At 41.6% G+C, this 24671-nt stretch overlaps 1 protein-coding gene across 3 annotated transcripts in view; it reads left to right on the forward strand.

Moving 5' to 3' along the window:
• grik4 (glutamate receptor, ionotropic, kainate 4) overlaps positions 1 to 24671 on the forward strand; it is a 304795-nt gene that overhangs the window by 266427 nt on the left and 13697 nt on the right. For all 3 annotated transcript variants that reach the window (XM_035953556.2, XM_023281819.3, XM_055012535.1), the window contains exons 12-14: positions 7993 to 8100; positions 16708 to 16911; positions 19368 to 19481. In XM_035953556.2, coding sequence (XP_035809449.2) covers positions 7993 to 8100; positions 16708 to 16911; positions 19368 to 19481 — 426 coding nt within the window. The remainder of the gene's footprint in view (positions 1 to 7992; positions 8101 to 16707; positions 16912 to 19367; positions 19482 to 24671) is intronic.

Below are 24671 nucleotides of genomic sequence, written 5' to 3' on the forward strand. Positions count from 1 at the left end.
AAACAGAAGTAAAAGGGCTCCGAAATGTGTTCTGCTGTCATTTAGACGTTTCCTGTGTCTTCACTGGGCACTTTATTAGGGTCACAATTTAATAGGTCTAAAATGGTCCTGAACAGAAAATGAAATTTATTTTCTGTGACAACGAGCAAAGAAGTCTTATGCAGAGACAAAAGTGCAATTTGCCAGCAGGGGGAAAAGACATTGGTGTGACATAAATTTAGTGTTTATTTGTCAGTATGCAATGCAGATGTATTATTTCACTGTTAAATAAAATTGTCCCTGAGAAGTGGCAGAGCATCTCTAAGGATCGCATCAAGGGGCGATAAAGCCTGCATGCTGGAACTGCTTTTTAGATTTATATTTTACTTGCAGTGTTTTATCTGTTGCATGCTACATCCCAGTAACAGCATTCAGGTGCATCAGGACTGAACATTACAGTACCATTTAGTTGTCATACCATTATAGATAGTGTGCATTTTGTGTGAATATGTCGATTTGTGTGTGTAGTTTATTTTTCGAGCCACTGGAACTGCAGCATGTCAGGCCACATTAACTTCTAAAGATCATCCGGTTTCTCGTTCACCTTGTTTGTCTGCCTTTGTTTTATTGTGGTGACTCAAGGTAGTCTGTGTTGTAGCAGGGATTAAATGCTTGAACTCAGCATCATCTTTTCTATCACTTCCTCAAACAACCTTTTGCATGCTTGTTTCATTTTTGTATAATCATTCATCCTTGGGGTAGCTCCTTCCTTAATGTTGCTTTAATCTCTCTGGTCTTAGTGATGCTCTCTGTTCGGTGTATCCTGAGTTTTTTCAGCGTGTTTCAAAAAAGCATCCTGATGTAGATAGCTGTTGTATGTAAGTTTAGTTACAGCATAAAAGCCACATGCCCTCCTGCTAGCGTCAGTAAAGCTCAGTCACAAAGCCACGGATGGGTTTATGAGCAGCTTTGTCCCCTCTGGTTTATTGCACACAAAGCTGTCTCTGTTATGAGTTAAATGTCCTCAATGCTGCAGACAGTCGTGGAGGTCAGAGAAGCTATGAATTTTTAGAAAAAATAAAATAAAATAACTTGTCTACGAGCAAAAGACAAATTGTTTTTATTAGATTTCTTCATTTTTAATTTTCGTTTCATTTTCTCCAATTTGAATGAATACTAATTGAAAGTCCTAAATGTAATTTAATGTATCACTTTTGAAGTATAATTGGAATGTCTGGGCTAACATGAATGGGTTGGATTCTGATTTGTACACCACGTGCATGCATAGACTTTATAAGCTAATGCTGTCTGACATGGTTATTTCTTTTTCTCAGACTTTGCACGCACGCAGCCATTTTCATCGGGGATGTTAACAGTCATGGAGACTGTGTCAGATTCACGATGCAGCTGTTGATTTAAATGTTTGGGACTCGGGGAAAGCTCGGCAGCATTGTTTACAAGTCATATTAGTCATCTTTTGACATATTCTCCCTCGAGACGTTTTGTGCTTCACTTTTTTTCTCGATTCTTTTCAAACCTTGGAGGAATTCTTCAGCTGGTCAAAGACAAGGTTTAATGCAGCTGCGTTCCCCTGAGTGTGTACAAAACAAGTTCCAAGCAGTATGTTTATGTCACACAAATTTTTTGGCACCCGTCAAAGCAAAGCATATTGAATTGCAGCCAATCAAATAAAAAAATCAATGCGTTTCCTACCAAATCATCAGACTTCTCAAAATGATTTTCCCTCTACTGAATCTGTGACTACATATTGAAATTCATATTGAATTTGTCAAAGCAGAGACTCACATCACTAGTCTGCACACACCGGCATCCTTTGTGTGTCTCTAGTTCTCTCCTTTGTTTGGTCTCTCAGAGACGTACAGCAGTCCCCTTTCCTCTTTTGTTTTTCTCAGTTTGCACTTTGCAGGCTGGAGATGGGGAATAGATCAAAAGCAGAATGGATGAGCTGTTTTGCAAGATCCCCCAGTCTTAACGGATTTCAAGGCTGGGTGAGGCTGTGTATGTGTTGCTTGGCTGGGTGTGCGTGTGCGTCTGTGTGTGCACGAGTGTTTGAGTGTGTGTAATATGCATGTACATGCAAATTTATGTGTATGTGCCTGAGTGCCTCTGCGCCTGTGTGCCTGCAAGTTTGCCTCTGTCTTAGTTTTTATCAGTCTGCACAGTGCACCCTTGAATTCCTACCAAGACTCTTAACATACTGTAATGCAGCTGCAGAACTACCAACGATCCTTTGTAACCTGATAGGTATTGTTCCATTTGTTCTCTCTTCTAAGCACAGTCTGCTCAACCGTGTTCTTCTTAAATTCTTCAAAGGATTCCCATTTGATATCATATTCTGTGTGATCATTGCTTTTTTATTATTTTGTAACTTTTCACAGGTCAATAAAACATTTACATTTGCGCTGCTACAGTGTACAGTATACGCTTGCTTCAAAATTATGCTGGGGACTAATCTTAACAAAAGCAACGTATTTATTGGCAAATTAAAGATATATAAAAGAGCAAATAAGCAAATAGAATGCTATAGTCCAGCAAAACGTTGGTCTTCTAGCTACTCATAGCCTACAACCCCACCTCAGAAGGACCTAAGCAGGTTATATTACACATAATATCAGTTCTTTATGAATGCAGCCTCTTAGAATCTGTTCTTGCTCTGAAGCCTTTGAAATTTACTGCATACAGAAATCAGAGCAGACTTGTACAATCCATTTTTTAGTTGCTGTAAATGTTCTTACATCTCCATGTCCGACAGTCATGATCCCTCAGTGTTTTAGTGATTCTTATAGCTCATCTCCCAGTTTACTCACACAAGAGTGAAAAGCTAGAAAATAGCACGACTGAATAGATGTAATGAGCAAGTTGGGGTTCGAACACACCCCTAAAGGTCTTTCTTTGTCCCCAGCATTTGGGTACATCTCCACTAACGTGATCGTTAGAGATGAAGACATTTGAACAGTCCATAGTGTCTGGGTGTGCAGGCTGAGCAGGGACTGTGGCTGCCAGGGCATCCTTTGTTAGTTGTCGTCACTACAGGGGATGTAGCACTTGGAGAACATGCAGCACTGCTTTGAAGATCTGCTCTGCTCGCCGAAAGACCTTCTCTTCAACCCAAAGCTTGTCTTATTATAGCTGCTGAACTAGCAATGCCATTCTCCATCATAATGCCAAATAATGAATGTGCTGACCAACTTCGGAATGAATTACCAGATCAGAAAAAAGACGACACATTCGTGTGTGTGTTCAGACATAAGAAATGCACCAGAAATCCCAATTTAGACAGTTATAAAACAACATTTTTGAAAAATGCAAACAGACTGACTTTTCGCCGGTATTGGAGCATTCTTGACCAGAAATAAATATTAGCAAGAAAAGCCCCAGTTTGTGGCTCATTTTCATCAGTCAACAGCAGTCACGATGTGTACCTTCCCCGATCCTCTCCTTACTGTTGGGCAGTGCCAACCACCTACACCACCACCTGTGTCTGTCTAGCCCCTGAAGTTTGCCTGCAGCACCACCCTGATTAGTCTCATTCCTGCTGATGATGAGTCATACCAGAGAGAGCTTCTGTAAAACGATAGTCCTTTTTTCCCACTCACTATTCCATAGAGAACAACATGCATAACAGCTACACACAAACACACGATGCGCACATTTCATTTGAACACTCTGATCATTGTGAGGCAGAGTGAGTGGGCTTTAAATATAACTGTCCTCCGTTTAGTTTTAGCCAGGCACTAGCTGCTGATTCAACTGGTGGTAATGTCTGTTCATAGGTGGAAACTGCATCTACTTCAACGTCTTCTCTTGGAGCTGAGACGGCATAATGCTGCTATGAGAGCAATAAAGGTCCATCTTCAGAGGCCTGTGAGGATTTTTTTTTTACTCCTGCAGCACAGAAAGCCATAAACAGGCACATGCAAGAATACAGACACACATTTCTGCTTCGTCTCAAACTCATTTGCTCCGCTGTGACACCTGAATGCTTTAGCCTCGGTGTAAGTGGGCTGTATGACATTATGCTTGATAATGGTAGCTATTGCTTCTCTCATATATGATGGATGCGTCTGTCACAGCACAGTCCTGCTACACCCTATTGGATACGGCATTTTTCTGACAGGAAAATCAGCCAATCCTGACGCTTCAGTGAGCAGCCACCCTAATCTTTTCCTCATGCTGTAATTTCAGGTTGCAGAATGAACCCTGGGTAATCCCTCACAGGATGCGTCGTTCCACTTGTTGTCACTGTCTCACTCTCGCTCTCATTTTCCTTGCTCTCTTTTTCACTTTATTTTGCACCCACATAAATATCCACCCCTCCCCTCTCTCTCTGTGTCTCTCTCTCTGTCTCTCTCTCTCTCTGTTTCTCTTCAGTCTCTCAGTTGCTGTCGTGTTCCCTTGTTCTTTCTACCTTATGTTCAGACTCCCTAGCTGGCTGCTCCTCATACTTTCTCATTGATTTTCTTTCCATTCGCCAGTCTCACCGCACCTACTCAGTAAGTGATTGGCATTCCCATGCATCTTTCTTTTTCTCTCTCAGTCTTTTCCTTTACTCCTCTACTATTCCCCTCTCTCTTATTAAACCCTATTCTTTTTGCTGCCTCTGAGTTTCTCAGGATAGTAAACAGTACAAGGCACTCATCATCAACAGTCTGAACTTAGTCTGAATTAGTTTCCTAGATTCGCTGGATGCACCATACAGTATTTATTTATTGTAACTGCAGTGTAAATACCAAATTAATGACACTGCAAATGAGAAATATCAAGATACAGCTCTTTGTATTGTTGTATACAAACACAGTCTGGTGTATGGCAATGAGCAGCTTCCTCTCTATGATAAAAGCTCATGAGCCTAATAGATTCTTGGGTTGCACTGCATGTATAATGAGGTTTATGCAATGCTATAGTGTTGTTGCTTCACCAGGATTAATGCGATGCTTAGGGTTTCCTTCATTTCACAGTTTGTGTGACCTGTACAATTACTGTAAAATGTGCTTCGAGGGAAATGACATGTAAGATTACTGATGTTCCTCCTTGGTCTTCAGATTAATGGCAGACTGCTTTGCTCATTGATTAATGTTTCATCGTTTTAATTAGTTGTGTATTAATGTCTCTCCAACTTTCACACAGTTTGTTGTCATCTTTTCATCTTATTTGTGCCATATAATGAGTCATCTCCCACTTTTATTGCTCGAATCAATAGCAACAAGTGTAATTTATTGCGAGATGTCTTGCAAAGAATAATTACAGCATTTGTGGTTTTCAGTCTATTTGATAAATGCCACAGTGTGTTTGCTCCTGAGCGTGCTTCACTGCTTACATTTGCTAATATATAAGTCTTCCTTCCTCTCAGTGGAGGTGAGTCACAGACAGTACAGCTCTACTTTATCCTCCTTCCAGCTCAAACAGAGTTGATGGGAGGGCCACCAAAGGGCCAGTTCCTCCCCCGCCAGCATATGCTCGTGCTCCCTTCCTGCTCGCTGCTCCCCCGTCTCCCTCTCTCTCCACCTACTCTTCCCGGGCTGAAGTCATGGTGCCACCTCATCCCATTACCCTCTCAGTCACCCGCATGCCCAGACCTTTGTTGACACCCGCTGAGCCCAGCCAAGCCAGAGACTCCCACCTCCCACCACCTCCGCAGGCTCCGACAGCTGATTGTGTACGCTGATTGCTGAGCAGCGTATTTCGCTGGTCCCTTTCCGTTGGTGCTGCAGTATGTTCACATTTTCTCCCTCTCTGTTTCTTGAGGCCATCAGAAGCGGAGTGTGGAATGTGATGTGCGGGAGGTTTGGGTAACTGTAGTCTATTTGTGAGCAAGGTGCTGTTTCTCTCAACAAGTACACCAGAGGAAATGGAAGGCAACATCTTTTTGATCATATACTCTCAAAGGAAATCTTTGATTCCAGGAGCTCTCTTTTACTTATTTTTATATATATATATATATATATATATATATATATATATATATATATATATATATATATATATATATATATATATATATATATATATATATATATATGTATATATATATATATATATATATATATATGTATATATATATATACATATATAGCGCATCACATCAGACTTCATCATCAGGGTTTGGAGATACTTTAAATGACGTCCAAATGTAGCACATTTCAGCATAAATAGAAAGGAATCTCTTGAGAATATCATCAATTTAGCCTTGAAACAAACCAAAGCCAAGATGGAAAAGCTTTGTTTACTGTATTTTCTTTTGTTTTTAATCATGCTTCAATCACTTTTTCTTTAACAATTCATCCTCTCCGCTCACAACAAGAATATTCCCACTGGATTTATAGCATGTAATCAATGAGCTCATTACACCGACATGGTCTGGATCATACCAGTAATGTGTCATAGCTGAACTAGATGCTCTATTCTCTCATTTATTCCTCCTATATAATATTCATAATGAAGGAAAGTTGATTATTGTGATAAAGGCTATTATTTCTCTAAAGCCTTTGAGATAGTGGTGGCAATGTTTATGCAATGAGGTAGATTACAGAGTTTGAATGTAAATGACTTAAAAACGGCATGTTTTGAATCATCATTTTATTCCTCAGTGAGGTTTGCATGTTGATTTAAGGAATGGTTAATGAAATGCTTAAAATGCTGCTGTTTTTTTATATCTAGTTTCCATAACAATAAGGCAAAATGTGATCTCAGTGGGCTGGATTGACCTCACAAGTTCTTTAAATACGCCACACATATTAAATCTAAACAAGAGATAAGCTGAATCAATGACAGTTACACGACCTAATAAAAAATATGTTTTGCATGTTATCTTGATCTTAATTTATCTTCAGGTTATCTGCTGGACTGACACATACATCGACTGCTTCATCTATTATTGACTTTGAAATTTTATATTTCTGTATCAGATGCATAAATAAAAAAATTACTTGTGAAACTGCAATGATAAGGAAAGCAAAACTTATGCTGGTTCTGCCCTTGTTGTGTCACCACTGTAACACAACATTACCTTATACATTAATATCCGCAAGAAATATGTATTTCAGTTTTGAATGAATATTAAAGACATCCTACAGCATGGCACCAGCAGATAGTAAACCAGCTACAATAAAGTCCAACCTCTGACGTCAGGTCAAAACTAAGAAACACACTGCACTTTACTGAACAACTCTGTATTTTTCACTTTACTTGGATATATTTTAATAAGCTGAGTTTAACCATTAGAGCAGCCATGTAAATCCTTCAAGGTCAGAGCGTACCAATTGTCAAAGTCTTTCCCTGTCAATACCAGTATGGTAAAAGAAGGGTAACAGGAAGAGAGAGTAGCTTGATGTAAAGCTGATTTACAAAATGCTCATGTTTACACAGGCTGCCATCATGGACTTTGGGGCTGACAAACTTGATTCGAGCAAATATATGAATGAACAGGAGATGGCAGAGACAGATTGAAAGGGGATGCAATGAAAGACGCCATGTGAGGTGGAGGTGTGAAGTCCCACTCAAGCTGTAATGAGAATGTGGCTGTGCGCCACAGGATTTGCCGGTAATTGGTTTAATGAATGCGTTCTGTTGCCTCTGATTGAACACATGCCCTGTGCACGCTCCTTGAGGAGCCACACACATTATTTTTGTTTCCTCCTGCAGTCTCACTAACTTTGGCTGTCACCTTGTCTCACACCGTGGTGATCCGTCCACTGCTCCCTCTTTGTCCTACACTGTCTTTTGTGAAGGTCACAATGATTCTCTTTTGGAAAAGAGGGAGGAAAATTAAGCACAGATTGTTTCTATTGGCCTTTTCCAGCTGATGGATTTAGTGACTGATCTGTTTGTATCTGTGTGTGTGTGTGTGTGTGTGTGTGTGTGTGTGTGTGTGTGTGTGTGTGTGTGTGTGTGTGTGTGTGTGTGTGTGTGTGTGTGTGTGTGTGTGTGTGTGTGTGTGTGTGTGTGTGTGTGTGTGTGTGTGTGTGTGTGTGTGTGTGTGTGCTCACTTTGCAGATTGGCCTGTGGCACTCCGAAGATGGACTGTCCATGGAGAAAAAGCTTCCATCAATCAATGTGACAGACACCCTCTTCAACACTACTCTTACCATCACAACAATATTGGTGAGTACTGTATGCATACGGACACACATTTATCAGTAGTCTGGGTCATTTTATTAACTCCAGTCCTCTGCTGATCTACCTGTGGCTGACATTCTGTAGTTGACAGACAATTACCATATCAAAAACCCATTTTGTGTTTTCAGATCCCAACTCAGCCCTCTTGGGATCAAAGTAACTGATGCTGCGCAATTGTTTCTCCCTCAGAATTTCAGATGAGGATGCATCACAATGTATCAGCAGAGGCTAATAATTTACCACGTCAGCCATCCTCAGCCCGTGTTGTAAATATAGATCCAGCAAGCACCAGTTCTCTCTAGTCTCACTTCCTATAAGGGAACAGCCTTTCTGCAATTTCCTTAATCATCTGCCATGTTCAATGATCAATAATCAGGAATAAAACAAAATGCATACATTTTGCTATGAAAGCATTATTTATACAGTTGATGTGAGCAGCAGGACCTGAGTAGATTAGATATATGAATAATTAAACAAACACAAGTAAATCATTTCAATAAGACAGGAAAGGCAACAATATTTTCACTGAAAATATGTGGTACTGCACTGATTGTCATTACTTAACAAATGGCTGTACATATTTCAAAGTGACTGACCATAAACTAAGCATGCAGGGCCCCTAAAACATAGCCTAACACATTCTTTTATTAATGAACAGGCAGATGGAGGTTCAAAATGCTTAAAGCAAACTCATTTGTACCTTCATGGCTCAGAGAAACTGGTTTGAATCAAATACACGGAGACATGGGAGTAGTTTAAAGCAGTTCACCTTTACTGGAAACTTTGCTGGCAAAAAAGAAGCGAGGAGTCGAGGAATCAAAGTCCACAGGAGAACAGTTCAAAGAGGCTCGGCAAAGAAAGAGTCCAAAATAGGCAAGAAAATGTCTAGAAAGCTATTTGGCAGGGAATTAATCATACTGGATCGGTATGAGTACTGTGGGGCTACTACTGAGGGCAAGCAGAGCAGGTGAGAAGGTGGATGACTGGGAATAGAGGGAAAGTCTGGGGTTACTGCAGGGCTGATGGGACTGACAGGATCTATATTGACAGAGGAGTGAGTAAATGGGAAACCCTGCAGACACAAATGAAATAAACTCAGGAATTATCTGGAACTTCAACATACAATGCTTCATCCAACCATTTCTTAAAGCAAAAATGTTTGTAGCTCATCTAAATGGACAAGCTTGAAGGTGCAGCAAAAAGCCTGCATCCCACTGCCTCCACAATCTCTCCAAAACAGTTTTGCATGTTTTTCTCGACTTTTTGTGCTAAACTGGTGAAGTCTCCCTATTAAAGCCTTCATGAAGTTGCACTGGAGTAGTTAGTTGAAGCATGCTAATACCTGTAATCTGCAAATGTCTAGTTACACCAGCTACAACTCCTGGTTATTATTTATGAGCATCGTTAGTGGTGAGCTAGTAGCTGTTCACATGACTAAAAAATGTTGGAGGTTTTTAAATAAATAACTGCAAAAGAGGAATGAAAAGCTGCGGGCAAAAGGTACTTGGTCCAGCTGGAATGATCTTAAACTTCCAACATGTCTTCAAGGAAAGAAAACTCTTTCACTTAGCATATATATATATATATATGCAGAAATCCAACCCCTAAAACTCTAATTCATAAGCAATCCTCAAAAGCTGCTGTTAATAAATTCTTGATCAAATCCTTAACAGTGATAAATTCCCTATTAATAATTGCCTACTTCTTTTAATTACCCGAGCATATGCTTTAGGAATTCACAGAGCTTTTGAGAATATTATAATGGTCTTGATAAGCTCACCATTTTCTGTATTTGCAGTAGCTTTGATATCGTTTCTGTGTGTTGTGATGCACTACTGTAGATCATCAGAAGTGATTTATGCTGAAAGTGACTGAAACCAGTCCGGTTTCCAGTGGGCTGCATATGCTCCATGGCTTTCTTCGTCGCTCTGCACAAACACATCAACACACAAACCTGTCACCCGTCCAGCTCGTCCTCTTCACTGATGAATCACATGATAAGGCACAAAGTAGCTTGTAAGCAGAGGCAATTGGCCCACTGTGTTATTCTGAGTGGCTGGCTTATCAGCTGTGAGCCGTGGGAATGAGGGAAGGACATATTGCCATATTTCACCACTGAGCAACTCACTGGCCTCATTGAGACTGATTGGGATTCAGATGGAACGGTTCATTTCACACGGGAGAGAACGGACTCAGGGTGGAGGATGGAGATGTGTGTGTGTTTGGGTTGAGTCGGAGTACAAATGAGACAATGTTTTCACAACAGAAAGAGGGTGTGAAAGAGAGAATTGGCCAAGCACAGAGCTTTTATTTCACTTTGGATATATAGAGTTCCTGGACCAAACTTCGGAAGCCACCAAGGAGCAATTTTCAGTGCCTATCACAGCTCATTCATCATGGTGTGATTGCTGTGTCGCTGTTATCTGGCTTGTGGGCAGCGGACGAACCACAGCTGAAAGCCTCCATAAGAATTCCTTACCTGTAGCGCCGGCTTGGGAGAATGTGTGTGTGCTTTGGTGCGTGCTTGCACAAACGCTTACCATATTTATGGATGCTCTCTTCCAAGCATTTGTGTGTGTACATTGGTTGTGTTTGTGTTTATGTGCACTCGTCCAGCTGGCCTGCATGAAGCAGTTTCATTACCTACGCATGGCTGTCACCTTCCCACTTCAATTTCACATACAGCTCCAGAAAGAAAGAAAAAAAGCCACAGAATTGATTATCACTTCACCGCAGGACCTCAAGCCATGTGTTTGTAACCATTGATTGAGTTTGTTACAGGTACTGTTAAGGTCTTAGTGAAAATGTCTTTATACCCACAGAAGCCACATTGATGTAATAGAAAAAAGACCATTCTCTTGGTTGTGTTGTTCTAAATTGCTTGTTGTATTGTGTTTTTTCTGTTCCGATACACAGCAGCTTGTCAATCAGTAGAATCGTCTGTTTTCATTTCTTTATTTTCACTTCTTACTGATCACAGTTGATTTGCGTTGTGATTTTGTTCCTGATAGGTTTTCAGAGCTACAAGTTGTCAAGTGTAATTTTTTTTCTCAATAACAGATTGACGAACAGATTCTTTCACTTTTTGAGGAGGTTTCTCTTCCAGTGAATAGTTCCAAGGTTAAACATGCAATCAATAAGCATCAGTCAGGGTTCAAGCACTTGATGCAGCCCAGAACAAATGCTTGACAGGACATAAACAGCCACAGCACTTGTGTTTGCACTGTGCCCTTTGTGTTCATACAAATTCATATAGATACAGATCACACACAGTCTCCAGCCTGTGTTTGACCACACAGGGTTTGATATGTACGAACAGTACAGAGAGTAAATACCAGCACAGTATACAGTTTAGTGCAGATTTTAAACCCTCACCAGCTCCACAAACACTGAAACAGCCTCTGGCTAAAAAAAAAAAAAAAAGTCAGTTTTTCTTTCCACAGGCCTTATTTAATATATGTAGTTATTATTCCAGCAGCAAATCATTTAATAGCCTTGGGTTTTAATATATGTTTCATTTAATTAGGTTAACTGCTGCTCACACTCAGTTCTAACAGAATTCAACTTCCAAATCAAATGCAACCAAACTTTACCTGCAAAGACATCTGTGTTTGATGCCGGCTTGCTGCCATTGTTTGTTAAATCGTAGCTTCTCCAAAGTCGACATCCCAGCTCAAGCAGTTTTTGCTGTTAATGCCTTAAGTCTCTCATGTAAGAGTCATTTTCTGCCTTTTTCAACTCTAGAATACTTGCGGCCATTCTCTCTGTTTCCCTTCAGACTACCCTTGTGTCACTGAGTGCTTTCACATCCACTTGCGTACGTATTGGTAAGAATTCAACAGTGCACATAGTGCCGACTGATAAAAGCAGACGCGGTGGCAGATTTTCTGGCACACGGGCTCAAAGGCACTGAGGCATGTGCACATGAATTTGCACACACTGACACTAGATCTGTCCCCATTTTTCAAAGTTTGTGTGTACTTGTTCGCCCTCTGTTTCCAACTCATTTGTATTTGTATCGTCTGCCGTGAATTTATTGGGAAACACAAAACAGTTTGTAGAAATTGCCCTATTAAAAATTAACACAACCTGACCTTCTTTTTATTGACCTAGTATTTTTATGAAAATTGTCAGAGCATCTGTGGATCCTCTTCAAACGGGACTACAGAGCCCTGTGAGAGAATTATATCTCAGCTGCCAGTTTGCTATGCTCTGGAGAGCAAGTTTTTAACGATAAGAAAACAGTTGAGGAAGGCAAGGAGGGCTGTGTGAAGACATCTTGAACACCCCGAGGTTTTAAAAGGGGAAACTCCATTGTGGTGTGTGAAGCTGAATGTGAACAACACCCACCAGTGCACCTGGCGCTCTGTGTCTATGTGTGTGTGTGTGTGTACTTGGTTGTGCATATCTAAGTGTGCTTCTTCCACCAAAGTTATCAGTCCACAACCAGACTCCTCATGGCCTGGGAATAAGAGGCTGCTTTAAAAGTCTGCATTTCTTTATAGCTTCAAACTCATAGCTTTATTGCTGTTTTGCTGTGGTGTGCAAAAGAATGTAGATGGAATTTCCTTGTGATTTTGCCTTCATGGAAGACAGCACTTTTATAGCTCTGTATAGACCTTTCATACCTTTATGTAGTTATTTTTATATGATTTTGTTCTCAACTCGACAAAGACTTCTGGTAGAAGTGGTTCTTGTCCGTGTTTGGTGGAAGTTTTAGGACAAGTATCAACTTTTAATAGCAGCTGTGTTTCCATTTCTGCAGCTCAGCACAGATCTAGTTTCAACTGGACATTTTTATAGAACAACTGAAGCTCAGAGAAACAGGGTCAAATTGAACTAAGAAAAAATGACAAAGAAAAAAGCAAAGGTGTAAAAGGGAGAAAAAAAGGCATATAACAGTCAGACAGCTCCTGTGTTATTGATTGTTGTTGGATTTTTACCGGTGTGATTCATGTTTCCAGGTCTGATTTTATTAGTCTGTACTTAACCAGGTCAACACAGAGGGATGGAGAGATACAATATACAAAGGCAATATTTTCTAGCCTTGATTCAAGAGGTTGAGTTTCCCAACGACAGCAGCCATATATTACAGATACAGAATGCTTCACCATTCTTCACAAACATAAATCAACAAGACGCGGCAAAGTGAATTAGTTTTTTCCTAATTAAGCATTGTAGAAGTACACAAATGTGCCCTCATCCTTTCACATTACTGGTCCTCTGCTGTGCAGTTGTAAAGAGGTGTGAAGTGAAAGCAATTCTGTTTGGCCTGAATACAAGTCCATTCTGGAAAAGCTTCAGCAGTGTGTACTTTACCTTGTGCATGCTGAAACATGAGCACGCATAGATGTTAGTCGAGCCAGAGAGGTGACACTTTCACTTGCTGAAAGGCTTTAGTTTGTTTTATTAAGTGTCTCAGGTAGTAGAGCAGGTTGTCCACTAATTGCATATTTGGTGATTCAAATCCTGGCATCTCCATGTGCCAAAGTGTCTTTGGACAAGACATTAAACCCCAAGTTGTTCCTGATCACAGCTCCATACCACTTGTGTGAGAGTGCGAATGAAAAACAAATTTTCAAGTGCTTTGTTGAACTTAGCTTAGGTTAACGGTGCTATAAAAGTACAAACCATTTACAAACAGTGGCCGGCTAAAAGCTCAACTGATTCTGAGCCAAGATACAAGAGAACAAAGCTGATGATATTCCATAGTTTTATTGTCAACATAACCAATAAAAGCACACAAACCAAAAAGGTTTTAGTCCATCTTTCAATATTTTCTGATTTGCCAGCCTGTTTGTGGCTCTTAAGTGTTAAAGAAACAGGTCACAAATACCAAGGTTTATTTTTATAAATGCCCAAATCACATTCTCAAACAGCTGAGCACTGTAGGTTTTTGTTGAAAATTACTCAAACACAGGGTCTGTCCTCTAAAAAGAGAAACACAAACAGCAATATTTTTCTGTGTTAACAAAGTTGTTACTTTAAACCAAACCATGATTTTTCTAGGGCCCTAACCAGATTGATTTTGTGCTCAAATCCGGCCAAACCTTAACAGTAGCAGTATAAAATTAGGAAATATTTTTATTTTAAAAATAAGGTGGCATGGTGGTGCAGTGGTTAGCGCTAAGGTTCTGGGTTCAAACCTGCCATTTTCCTTTTTTCTCCCTGTGAAGAGTATCGGTTTTCCCCAGTTGCTCCCACAGTCCAAAGACATGCACGGTTGGTTAATTAGTGTGTCTAAATTCACTGAAGGTGTCAGGATTTGTGGTTGTCTGTATCTCTATGTTTGTTCTGTGATGGATTGGTGACCAGTCCAGGATGAATCTCACTTCTTACCCTTTAGGCTGCAGCCCCCGTGACACTCCACAGTACAAAGCAGATATATGTATGGATGAAGCGAAACGTTGTCCTGTAGACAGTGGTACCAGATCGGAAAATGCTTTTATTTGTCTTTGGAGGACTAAATCATACAGTTGTTATATGTATTACACCAAAGCTATTGCTAGCTTTGACAGTACTCGTTGGTATTATCAATTCACAGTGGAGCTTTGTGATTTCCTGGGATTTCTCAACAGTAAGAAAATAAGGGATATTATCACATTTTTCCTGTAATAAACACAGCAGCCCTGTTGCTCTCACATTACTCTATATTGTAATGCAGTGTTTGTCAACTTCCTTTTCTTCTTGCGTCTATAATACACTGGAGGCTGTTGTCACCAAACAGCATGCCTGTTAAATCGAACTGTGAGCCTGGTTAGATTAAATGACTGCATGTCCAGATTGCAGGAGCAGAGTGATGCAGACAGCGAGAGTTGATCAGCAGTCACTTTATTCTCATTCTTATCACAGCAGTGCAGGAGGGTGTCAGTTCTACTGTCCAGTGATGCAGTGAGAAAGAGGCAAAGCTGTTCAATCCACGGTGTCAAAGTGATGCCCCCTGCTGCTCCCTTACAGGTGGAACCAAACTGTTGCTATGACAACAACAGGGCAAATCACAGTAATGCCGTATGTGCAGCAAGTTCTCCAATGTTCCCAATTTCAATGTAACTATTTTTGCAGCTTTCACTGTGAAGCAAATCTATCACTAGTCAAGCCCAGCTAGCACACAAATACGTATTTCCAGCTGTGGCAATGACAAAACAATTTCTCTTCTATTCCAGCTCTCAAAATACAGCAGCACATCATTACCACTGATGCTTTACCCTCCTGAACGCTGTCACAGTCGGCTTTGAAAGGCTTACACACACGCAGCTCTGTGGTGAATTACACACACCGCGCTGTAGGCGTTTATGTTAACACAAGTCGTCGACAATCTCTTAAACAAGCTTGTGGCTCAGCAAAAATTAGCAAGCTAGTATATTACTACATAAACTTGTTTTGTGAAAACAAAAAAGAAAACACTGAATAAAACTGTTCTCAACAATAAAGAAATCAATCAATCAAAGTTTATTTGTATAGCCCTTTGCAACAACCCAAAGGGTGGCCAAAGTGCTTCACAATAAAAAAAAAAAAAAGAAAATAACTTTAAAACAATGCAGTAACTTAAAGCAACAATCACACTCACACCTACTGGCAAATTTAGAATAATCAATCAACCTCAGCATATTTTTGGACTGTGGGAGGAAGCCGGAGTACCCGGAGAAAACCCACGCATGCACAGGGAGAACATGCAAACTCCATGCAGAAAGATCCTGGGAATGAAGAAAGCAGAACCTTGTTTTCGCTTAAATTTTTTTTTTGTTTTGAGAAAAGGTTTAGACTTATTAATCTGTCATCTAATGCAAGAGGGGCAAAATAAGATAGTGTATCTGAATTCACAAGCTGAGTGGAGGGATAGTACAACAGCAATGTACATAACACTGTCTTTTCTGTGATTTAGTTTAGCGTGAGCATGCCGGGTTGACAGCTACATTATTTGAAAAATGGCACATTAAGGTTGGCTCCAAAATACATCACTGCAGGGCTCTTTAAATCTTCCTACATTTCAGCTAAATGACAAAACAGGACATAAATAAACAGTCAGCCGAACAGAGAGTTGGTTCTCTAAAAGACAGGTTGTAAATAGGTGTGTGTTGTGGTGTGTGTGCGTGTGTGGGCGTGTGTGTGTGTGTGTGTGTGTGTGTGTGTGTGTGTGTGTGTGTGTGATTAGAGGAAAATAGCTTTTGTTTCTTGTCCCCTTTTCACTGGATACAACAGATTAACACACACCTGTCGTGGTCCTGGTTTTAGTGCCTGGCTCTGCTCCAAATCCACAAATTTGAAGTTTTCCTTGAAGGCAGTAAACCTCATGTGAACCATGACCCCCAAAGGACATATGGGATGCTTCCACCATTCTTCTTTACTGCTAAATCTTTAGTTTGATCCTGTAAAGCAGCCATATTAAACATTAATGTGGCACTTCAGTGGTGCAGAGATGCACTATTGTCAACTTTTTGTAGATAGATTCTCAGAAGAATTGTTGAAATTGAAGCAACAGCGGGAGATATTTGACATTTACACAAGCTACATCTACTGTTTCTCATTTATGTTCCCTATTGCTTTGCCATTTATAGACAGTTTTTAATGCAATACAAACCGTGTGTTTTTCAGGAGAATCCGTATGTGATGCTGCGGCAAAACCACCAGGAGCTTGAGGGAAATGACCGCTATGAAGGCTTCTGTGTGGATATGCTGAAGGAGCTGGCAGATATTCTCAAGTTTAAGTATCGTATCCGACTGGTGGGGGACGGGCTGTATGGGGTCCCCGGAGCTAATGGAACGTGGACTGGCATGGTCGGAGAGCTCATCTCAAGGGTATGTAAATAAATACACAGACTGTAGCCCACAAACAAGCCATGCAACCATAAATTATCATATTCACTGTTTCATATGTACAAGTAAGCACATCAATTCCTAGAGGCACTCGCATACACAAATACACAAAATGTCAGTTTTCATTTGGCTCACCCCTAGCAGATTTCCTACATGTCATACATTCTTTTTTTTCTTCTCAGCAGTTGGCCTTTTCAGCTTAAACATCATATTTTTCCAAACAGTCACAGCTTGTTGGTGGCTTGTTTCCTGTCAGCTCTTTTCCTTAAGCTGTCTGAACTGACCTTAGCAGGCTTTGTTCCTGAATCAGTCCATGTTGTTGCAGTTAAATCTCTGAGTGAGGTCTTACATTCTTGGAGCTGTGCTGTATGTAGCTGTTAACAGGCAGATAAGGTTATGTAAGGGAGCTGAAGGGATAAGAAGGAGAGGGAAAGAAGTGTGAGGAAGTGGAATAGAAAAGACGTCGATCCTAAGAGGTGATCTGTCTTAATTCCGTGGGCTAATGGAGGGCAAAGCTATTAAGTATGTAAAGCATGAAGTGCTTGCTCTTGTTACTGTCGCAACCTGCCACCCGCTTCGGCCCCCTGTATGTTGCGTCTGGAAGGTTGACCTTCTGAAGGGCCGTTGCTGAAGCCAACATGTGTCTCTGACAGCAGTGTGCAGAGGCAAGGTGGGGGGCAGACAAAAAGTCGAGACGTGCTTGAGAGGGATTTGTCGTGGGACGCGGAACATCTGGAGGGATGTTGCACGGTAGACAGAAAGGCTTGAGCTTGTTTGGTTAAAGGCTTAGACAGGAATAGGAAAGATGGCAGAGGAGAAAGATGGAGCAAAACAAAGGAGCAGCCACGCCTGCAACTTTGAAAGGGATATGAAATATAGCAGCAAAAGAGGGCAGCCTGAGGATATTCTGGACAACAGATACCGGTGTCCCTGCCAGTACCATTCAGACTGAACGATATTTCACTGTATGAGGGTGATTAGTTTGACGGGTGTCAGACAGCCTGAGCTAACAATGAGTCAGGCAGGACTAAAGTCCAAGTACAATATATCCACAGTGCTGCATTTAGAGAATACAGCATCTGTAAAGACTAACCTCTTGAAGTCAAATGCTATATCCTGCAGAATGATGTTTAATTCATCTCTCACATTCACCACTTTTGCTTTAGTCCTTTTTACCAGGTTAGGATGATATGATTGAGTGCAAGTGGAAGCAGATATGATGCAATATTGAACAGAAACATTACGCTGTCTTTTTTCAGTAATACTAGAAGGTATAACAGCAGGCAGGGAGAGGAATCCAGTAATCAATATTAATATTCCATCATCACATAAATATTTCAGCAGTTGTTACGACTGTGTGTTCATTTTTCAAAGGATCAGTGACTTTCTTTGTTAAAATTGCCTGCATGGTCGTTCCCCCTGCGCGTGGCTTCCTTCTGGCGCTGGGGGCGGGCGAATCAGACTTTCAAACGACGGAGAGGAGAAGAAAAAAAGGAGAAGAGGCAGGGGACAGCTGATGATGGAGGATCGGAGCCTGCGGGCTGAGGATAGGGCAGCAGGAGACATGAGCCTCAGTGTGGAGCGTGGTCTGGGGCGAGGTTAAAGAGGTGGAAACTTTTAGCGTAATGCGCTAATTGAAGTACAGCCATAGTGGGGCTGGCGCTCTTTGATGAAGCATTTTAAACCTGTTCTTAAGGCTCAAATGATTGTGGAAAAACATATTCATTTTGACACCACATCAAAATGGATGTTGTAGCAAAAAAAAAAAAAAACCTCTTTCATGTATGTCAGATGTCCGGCTCGTTCCTTGAACAGTGTGTTGTGGATTTGAGTGGCGTCTGCAGTGCTGCTGCAGAGCTCCCCTCTACTCACTCTCATCCTCCCATTCCTCTCCGTCTCCCCAATCCTCTTAGTCCTCCTGCAGCAGACAAAGAGCAATGCATTGCTGCTTTCACTCTTTGCTCCTCGGGGAGCTGAAAAATCCCTTGCAGTTGCACTTTGCTGGCCTGTATTATTAGTAGAGAGCCATCCAGTATTCAGCTACATTGACCATTTCTATATGTGTGTGTGGAAGTGTGTTTCACCAGCCTCTGCTTTGTCAAGTGATTTGTCTTGACAGCGCTCCCTTAGCCCACCACAATGGTTGCCCTGAGCTCTCTTGTGCCCTATACACACATACACACACACACACACAGAGCCAATGCTGGATTATCCTCACCACAGATATCGCTTTTGGTGGACAAAGAGGCAATGGGATACAAAAGGGCATTATAAGGGAATTAGCACCCAGTAGCCCACTTCTTATGTCATCTTTTCTTTTTAAGTGCTCCAATCGCGGGTTATGTCACAAACATTATGTCACTCCTCAGAGCTGCGGTCAGTGTGCCTTCCAGTTTGTGTTTACACGATGTGATACCACTCACTGCTCTGTGTTTCAGAAAGCTGACCTGGCAGTTGCAGGCCTGACCATCACAGCAGAGCGTGAAAAGGTGATTGACTTCTCCAAGCCTTTCATGACCCTCGGTATCAGCATCATGTACCGCGTCCACCTGGTGAGTTACCTCCCCTGAGTCCCCCACACACATACACACCCGCTCTAAACAATCGAACTGCCATTCATACAGCTTGTGGACATACCACAGCCAGCTGTCAGCCATGTCTAATGGCTGCAAAAGAGCCACTCTCCCCTCTGGTCTGGAGACTCTCTCTCTCATAGCCTGTTGAAATCCTTCTGCAACTCCTCTTTTTTGCACTGTATCGCCCTCCTTTACCTCTCAGCTACTCCTTTTCCTCTTCATCTGTGTGTTTTCATGTTATACTCTTCTTGCTCTGCTCCTCTAACCTATACTTTTTTGCTTCTTCATTCTTCCTCTTCTCTCCCTGCAGTGTCAACTTTTTAACAGTGTCCGATTCTTTTCACTTCTTCTGTGGTCACCCCTTTTCTTCCTACTGTTGCCCCCAGTTCTGCCAGCACCAGATGCCGTTTATTTTTATTTTTTTTTATATAGTGTGAACTTCTTGATGAATGGTGCAGCGTCACAGCTGTTTTCTGCTTGCTCTCTGATTGCATTTTGCCGTCTTATTCACACTATCAATGCCCTCCATGTTCCGCAGAGCGCAAGCCCAAGCAAGAAACAGTGAAACAACAGCAGTGCAGGTGGAAATGAGCCAGTGTTTGTGTAGTCAGTGGCCCATTAATCATCTGTCCTCCCCCAAAACCCAAGGTGACACAGCGGGGCCCAGTATGGCACTGGACACAGTCCGCACCGAGGTGTTCTGGCGCCTGCGCAAGCTAACATTAGTGTAGAATCCCAGAAGGGCGTTTGCTCACACTCCCAGTCCATCATGCTGCTGTCCCCACTCCTTGTAAGCCTCCCTCCTTCTCACCGTCCCATAGTTTGTGCACAGTACCAATAGGTGTAGCGGTGAGGGACTCAATTAAGTGCCAACAGTTGGGGAGAATCAATCGATGCTCGCAGTAGGTGCAGTGTTAAATGGGCTGCCGGACAGCGTATGACCTCTGAAGTGGGAAGTAGGCAGGCGGGTGGCAGCCTGAGGAGATGATGTGAAGCTGGCATCCTGCAGGGCTGCTACACTGAGTCCAAGAGCTGAATTAGCACAGACTTGACCCAGATTCCTGGTTAAGAGGTCAATAAGAGAGATATATAGAAAGCAGTTACTATTAAGATAAGGTGTATGAAGTGTTTGAAGAGTTAGAGAGAAAAGATGACAGTAAAAGACAAGGGGGATTATAGACAGGTATCCTCTGTCTTTGTCTCCCTCTCGCTCTCTCTTTCTCTGTCCCTCATTTCCTCATGCTCTCTTAACTTTCCCATTGCCCCTTGGCATTTTCTTAGGTCTGATTCGGAGCAGTCCCTCAGCATGCTCTAAAATTCGATATTTGAATTTCTGTGACTGCACTTGTTTAGTTCTAATCCACTGACTATTGATCTGAGGCACAGTGATTTCTACAAGGGGGTCTGCTGCTTATTTCAAACTTTAAATGAAAATTTCAGTCTGATCAATAACAATGGCGAATGCAATAAAATAAAGCTGCCTGTTGGGTATTAATTACCCTCAGACTATTGGCCATTTAATCTCCATTTCTCCTCTTTGTCAGTATGCATGTCTTTCTCTCTCTCTCTCTCTCACAAACACTGTTTTTCTCTTTTATTGTTATTTTTGCTGTTTATTCCTTTTGTCTTGTCATTTTTTTTATTTTTATTAAGGATATGACTCTTATCCGCCGTCTGATTAATGCGGACAATATTTCTTGCAACAACCAAATAGTACAAGGCGTAATCTTGTTGTGGTGAAACTGCTCGTGTATTACAAAGCTGTTTCAAACTTTTGCAGATATCGCCGCCTTTGAGACAAATTCAGACCAAAGGCAGCAAAACAAAATAAATGCATTTCCTGTTTGAAACTGCAAAACACGGGGAGCAGATCTGAACTATAGCTCTACTGCTTCCTCTACTATGAAAACCACCAACTGTCATCGTCAAGCTTTCTGTGTAGTGTTGAGAACAGCAGCAAATCACAAAACTTAATTACCCGCTGCATGATTTTGTGTTGGTGTGTTACGCTGCACAAAGACAGGGGACCTGATTCCCTGGGGGGGACCACTGTTACCTTGTCTGCTCCTTCTGTTGTGTGATTTCTGGGGCACTGACTCTGCAGAAAAAAACTACAGGAACAAATCTCACACAGCTTGCATCTTGTCTGCAGAAGACAAGCACTACCTGTCTAAGTTTTTCAGCTGTCTCACCTGGTTGTTTGGTGTCTAGTTGTGTATATTTTGGTACTATATGCAGCCATAAGATAGTGTTTGTTACATAGTGTGACGTATGACAAGCATGTGGTTTGAGGCTATATATATAAAACTGATTTGCTTTCATACTTATCAAAGAGCAACCAGTGCAGTATGTGTCACTGCTGGCCAAAATCAGGCATCAGAGTTATGAACCCAGACACTACCTAAAGCTACTGTCAACCTCATCTCATAAAACAACCTTCCCCTCCCATTACATCCATCACTTGTACAACAAAAAAAAACAGCTGTATCTCAAGATCCCAGCACTCTGAGGTACTTTATGTCTGCGCCAATTCCATCATTTAAACATCTCCATTAATTTGGGGACTGTGCGACAAAGTAAGCTTTTTTTTTTTCTGTGTGTATAAGAGAAAGAGAGAGCGGTACTTAATTAGACATAGGAGTTAATTAGGGGTGTGGGGAAGCTGTGGCAGATTGAGCAGCTGCCCTGAGGGTAGAGCGTGACATAACGAGCTTTATTGACTCTTTGGCCACACACGTCCTCGTAGAAAATTGCACAAACACGTGCCGCCAAGCGCATGTAGACACACGCCCACACAGTTTCACACTTCACATACAGTACAACGACACCCTACAGTAATGCGCAGCCGCACGCGTGTACAAATCACCCAGACGTAAAGCCAGACAACCTGGCGAGCCCAAGAGGCAGCAAGATGTTGTTATGAATACGACCCCGTGACCTCCGCCAAATCAACAGCTCTCCACAGATTGCCCCTGCGGCCATCTCAACAGCCGTAACAGCTGACAGCATCTGCTCTGACACAATTAGAAATGTGAACGCTATCAAAGAGCACAGAATAAAAGACAGGCGGTGGGGAGACACAGGGAGGGACAGGAAGAAAGACAACATAAAAGAGAATGAGCAAAGAAACAGGTAGAAAGAGAAGCGGCTAAGGTGGAGGGAAGACGGAGAAATGAGAGCAGAGAAGCGAGCAGGAGAGTGCGAGAGTTGAAATGACAATGGGAAGTCTCCTTCACTGAGTCAGTATTCAGGCAGGCAGCCTCAGGGGGCAACTGTGTGGTATGAATACCAAGAGGCAGGATGACTAGGTGAAATCCTTGACTGGATAACCTCACCAGCTCCTTCAGCAACCCTCCTGGCATGAAGGCAATCCCCCTGAGAGGGACGAAGGGGGAGGAGGAAAGGGAATGGAGTAAGGGACAGTGGGAAGTTGAGAGACAAGGGCAGCGCAAGGTAAAATGAATGAGCACTTCATCTGCAAGATAAGAGGAGGAAGGGACATACCCGTACGGTAATAGGCAGCAATTCTTCGCAATTTTATTTGTTGAGATGAACTCGTAAAAGCAGGTCATAAAGGATGTTTCACCCACTGTGAAACACGTCTGCATTCCTTGATATTGTTTGACCTGCCTCACGGCCTCTTGTTGTCTTCACATGATGATAAACCATTGATAAAACCTCTAATAAAAGTAATTTAAACATGGCAGCCAATGTTTATGTTGGGAGACATAGAGTATTATGTTGCTGTAGTGTACACTCCTATTGCATACTCACATTTGATGCTTATCGCCACGAGTTTACTGTAACTATCTAATTCATGCACCCAGGCAACTATTAGTTTGCTCATTATGTCATTGTTTTAGAGTATTATGTCTCTTCCAAATGTGTACAGTGTCTCCCATTCAACATTACCTACAAGATGAGCTACAGTTGCTGTGTTTTCCCCATCCAGCAGTCAACTAAATTTCTGCCTCCGCGCTCAGCAGCGATGCTCCATGTGCACCGGGTTGCCCGAGCACGTACTGTACCGGCCCTGCTGCAGATGACTGACAGCATAGACAGCTGCTGACAAGATTTGAAACACAGGCACACACACAAACACAAAGCTGCTGACAGTCTGTCTTGCGCACACAGAGTCACCTTCCAAAATAAAGAGAGAGCAGACCACCTGTCTGAGATCACTGTTTAAACAGTAATCCCAGGCCATTTGGATAGACTTGGAGGTATTTCTTTTTTATTAAAATGCTCTTTCAAGTCAGTGCAACAGCCACTGTATCACCGATAATTAATGAATTACACCGTAAAAGAAAAACATGTAAAAAGCAGTGAAAACAGTGCATTTAAAAAAATGATAAAGAGTAGTTACTGTATTTACCTTGAATACAGTGCATAGCTGTTATTTAACGGCTAGAGCGCTTCTCTAGCCTGGTAATTACTATAATTTAATGAAAAATAGTTACTACTTGAAATGACAAATAATTCAAGCTTGCACATCACCTGAAGAACAGCAAAAAAATACAGTCAATACTTGAGAGTTTGTTGGAAAAATAAAGAAATAAAGCTGTAAGATAACATGAGAGAATCCCTTTAGAACAGTGCTGTTACCATAAAATACCTGTAAAAACCTGAGAAAACTCTGTTGCAAATTAGTTGCTATTTGTAGACATTGCATTTTTTTTATGATTAACACGTCAATTAATACTTTTTTGAGTGATTTTATTTGCTGTTATCTGTGATTCAACAAAACAGGAAAAACAACGATAAATTGTTCAAAAATTCCAAAATGTGACTTTTTACTGAATAACTCTGTATTTGCACATTTGCTTTGGCATGGCACTGAATTTTAGGTGAACTTGGGAAGCTTTGCCAAAGCAACTTAAAACCTGCACTGATGGATTTTTCTGGATGCACAACAGCTATAAACCCATCGCTGACATATTGCCACCTTAGGGCTAGCATGTCAGGAAACCTTTGCCTGTTTGCACATTCAGCAGATACAGAGAGCCACCGTAGCATCACTTGACTTGTTCTTTCCTGCAGCCTTTTAAATTCTGTGCTGTGTTTACCAGACATTCACTAGCTTTGTGTGTCTGCTGGGAGTGGAGTGGAAATTGGGCTGGTAAGAGCGAGAGCAAAACTAAAACAGCCAAAGTTGCCACCATGAAA

The sequence above is a fragment of the Amphiprion ocellaris genome, chromosome 7 (genome assembly GCF_022539595.1).
Source record: "Amphiprion ocellaris isolate individual 3 ecotype Okinawa chromosome 7, ASM2253959v1, whole genome shotgun sequence".
Taxonomy (NCBI): Eukaryota; Metazoa; Chordata; class Actinopteri; family Pomacentridae; genus Amphiprion; species Amphiprion ocellaris.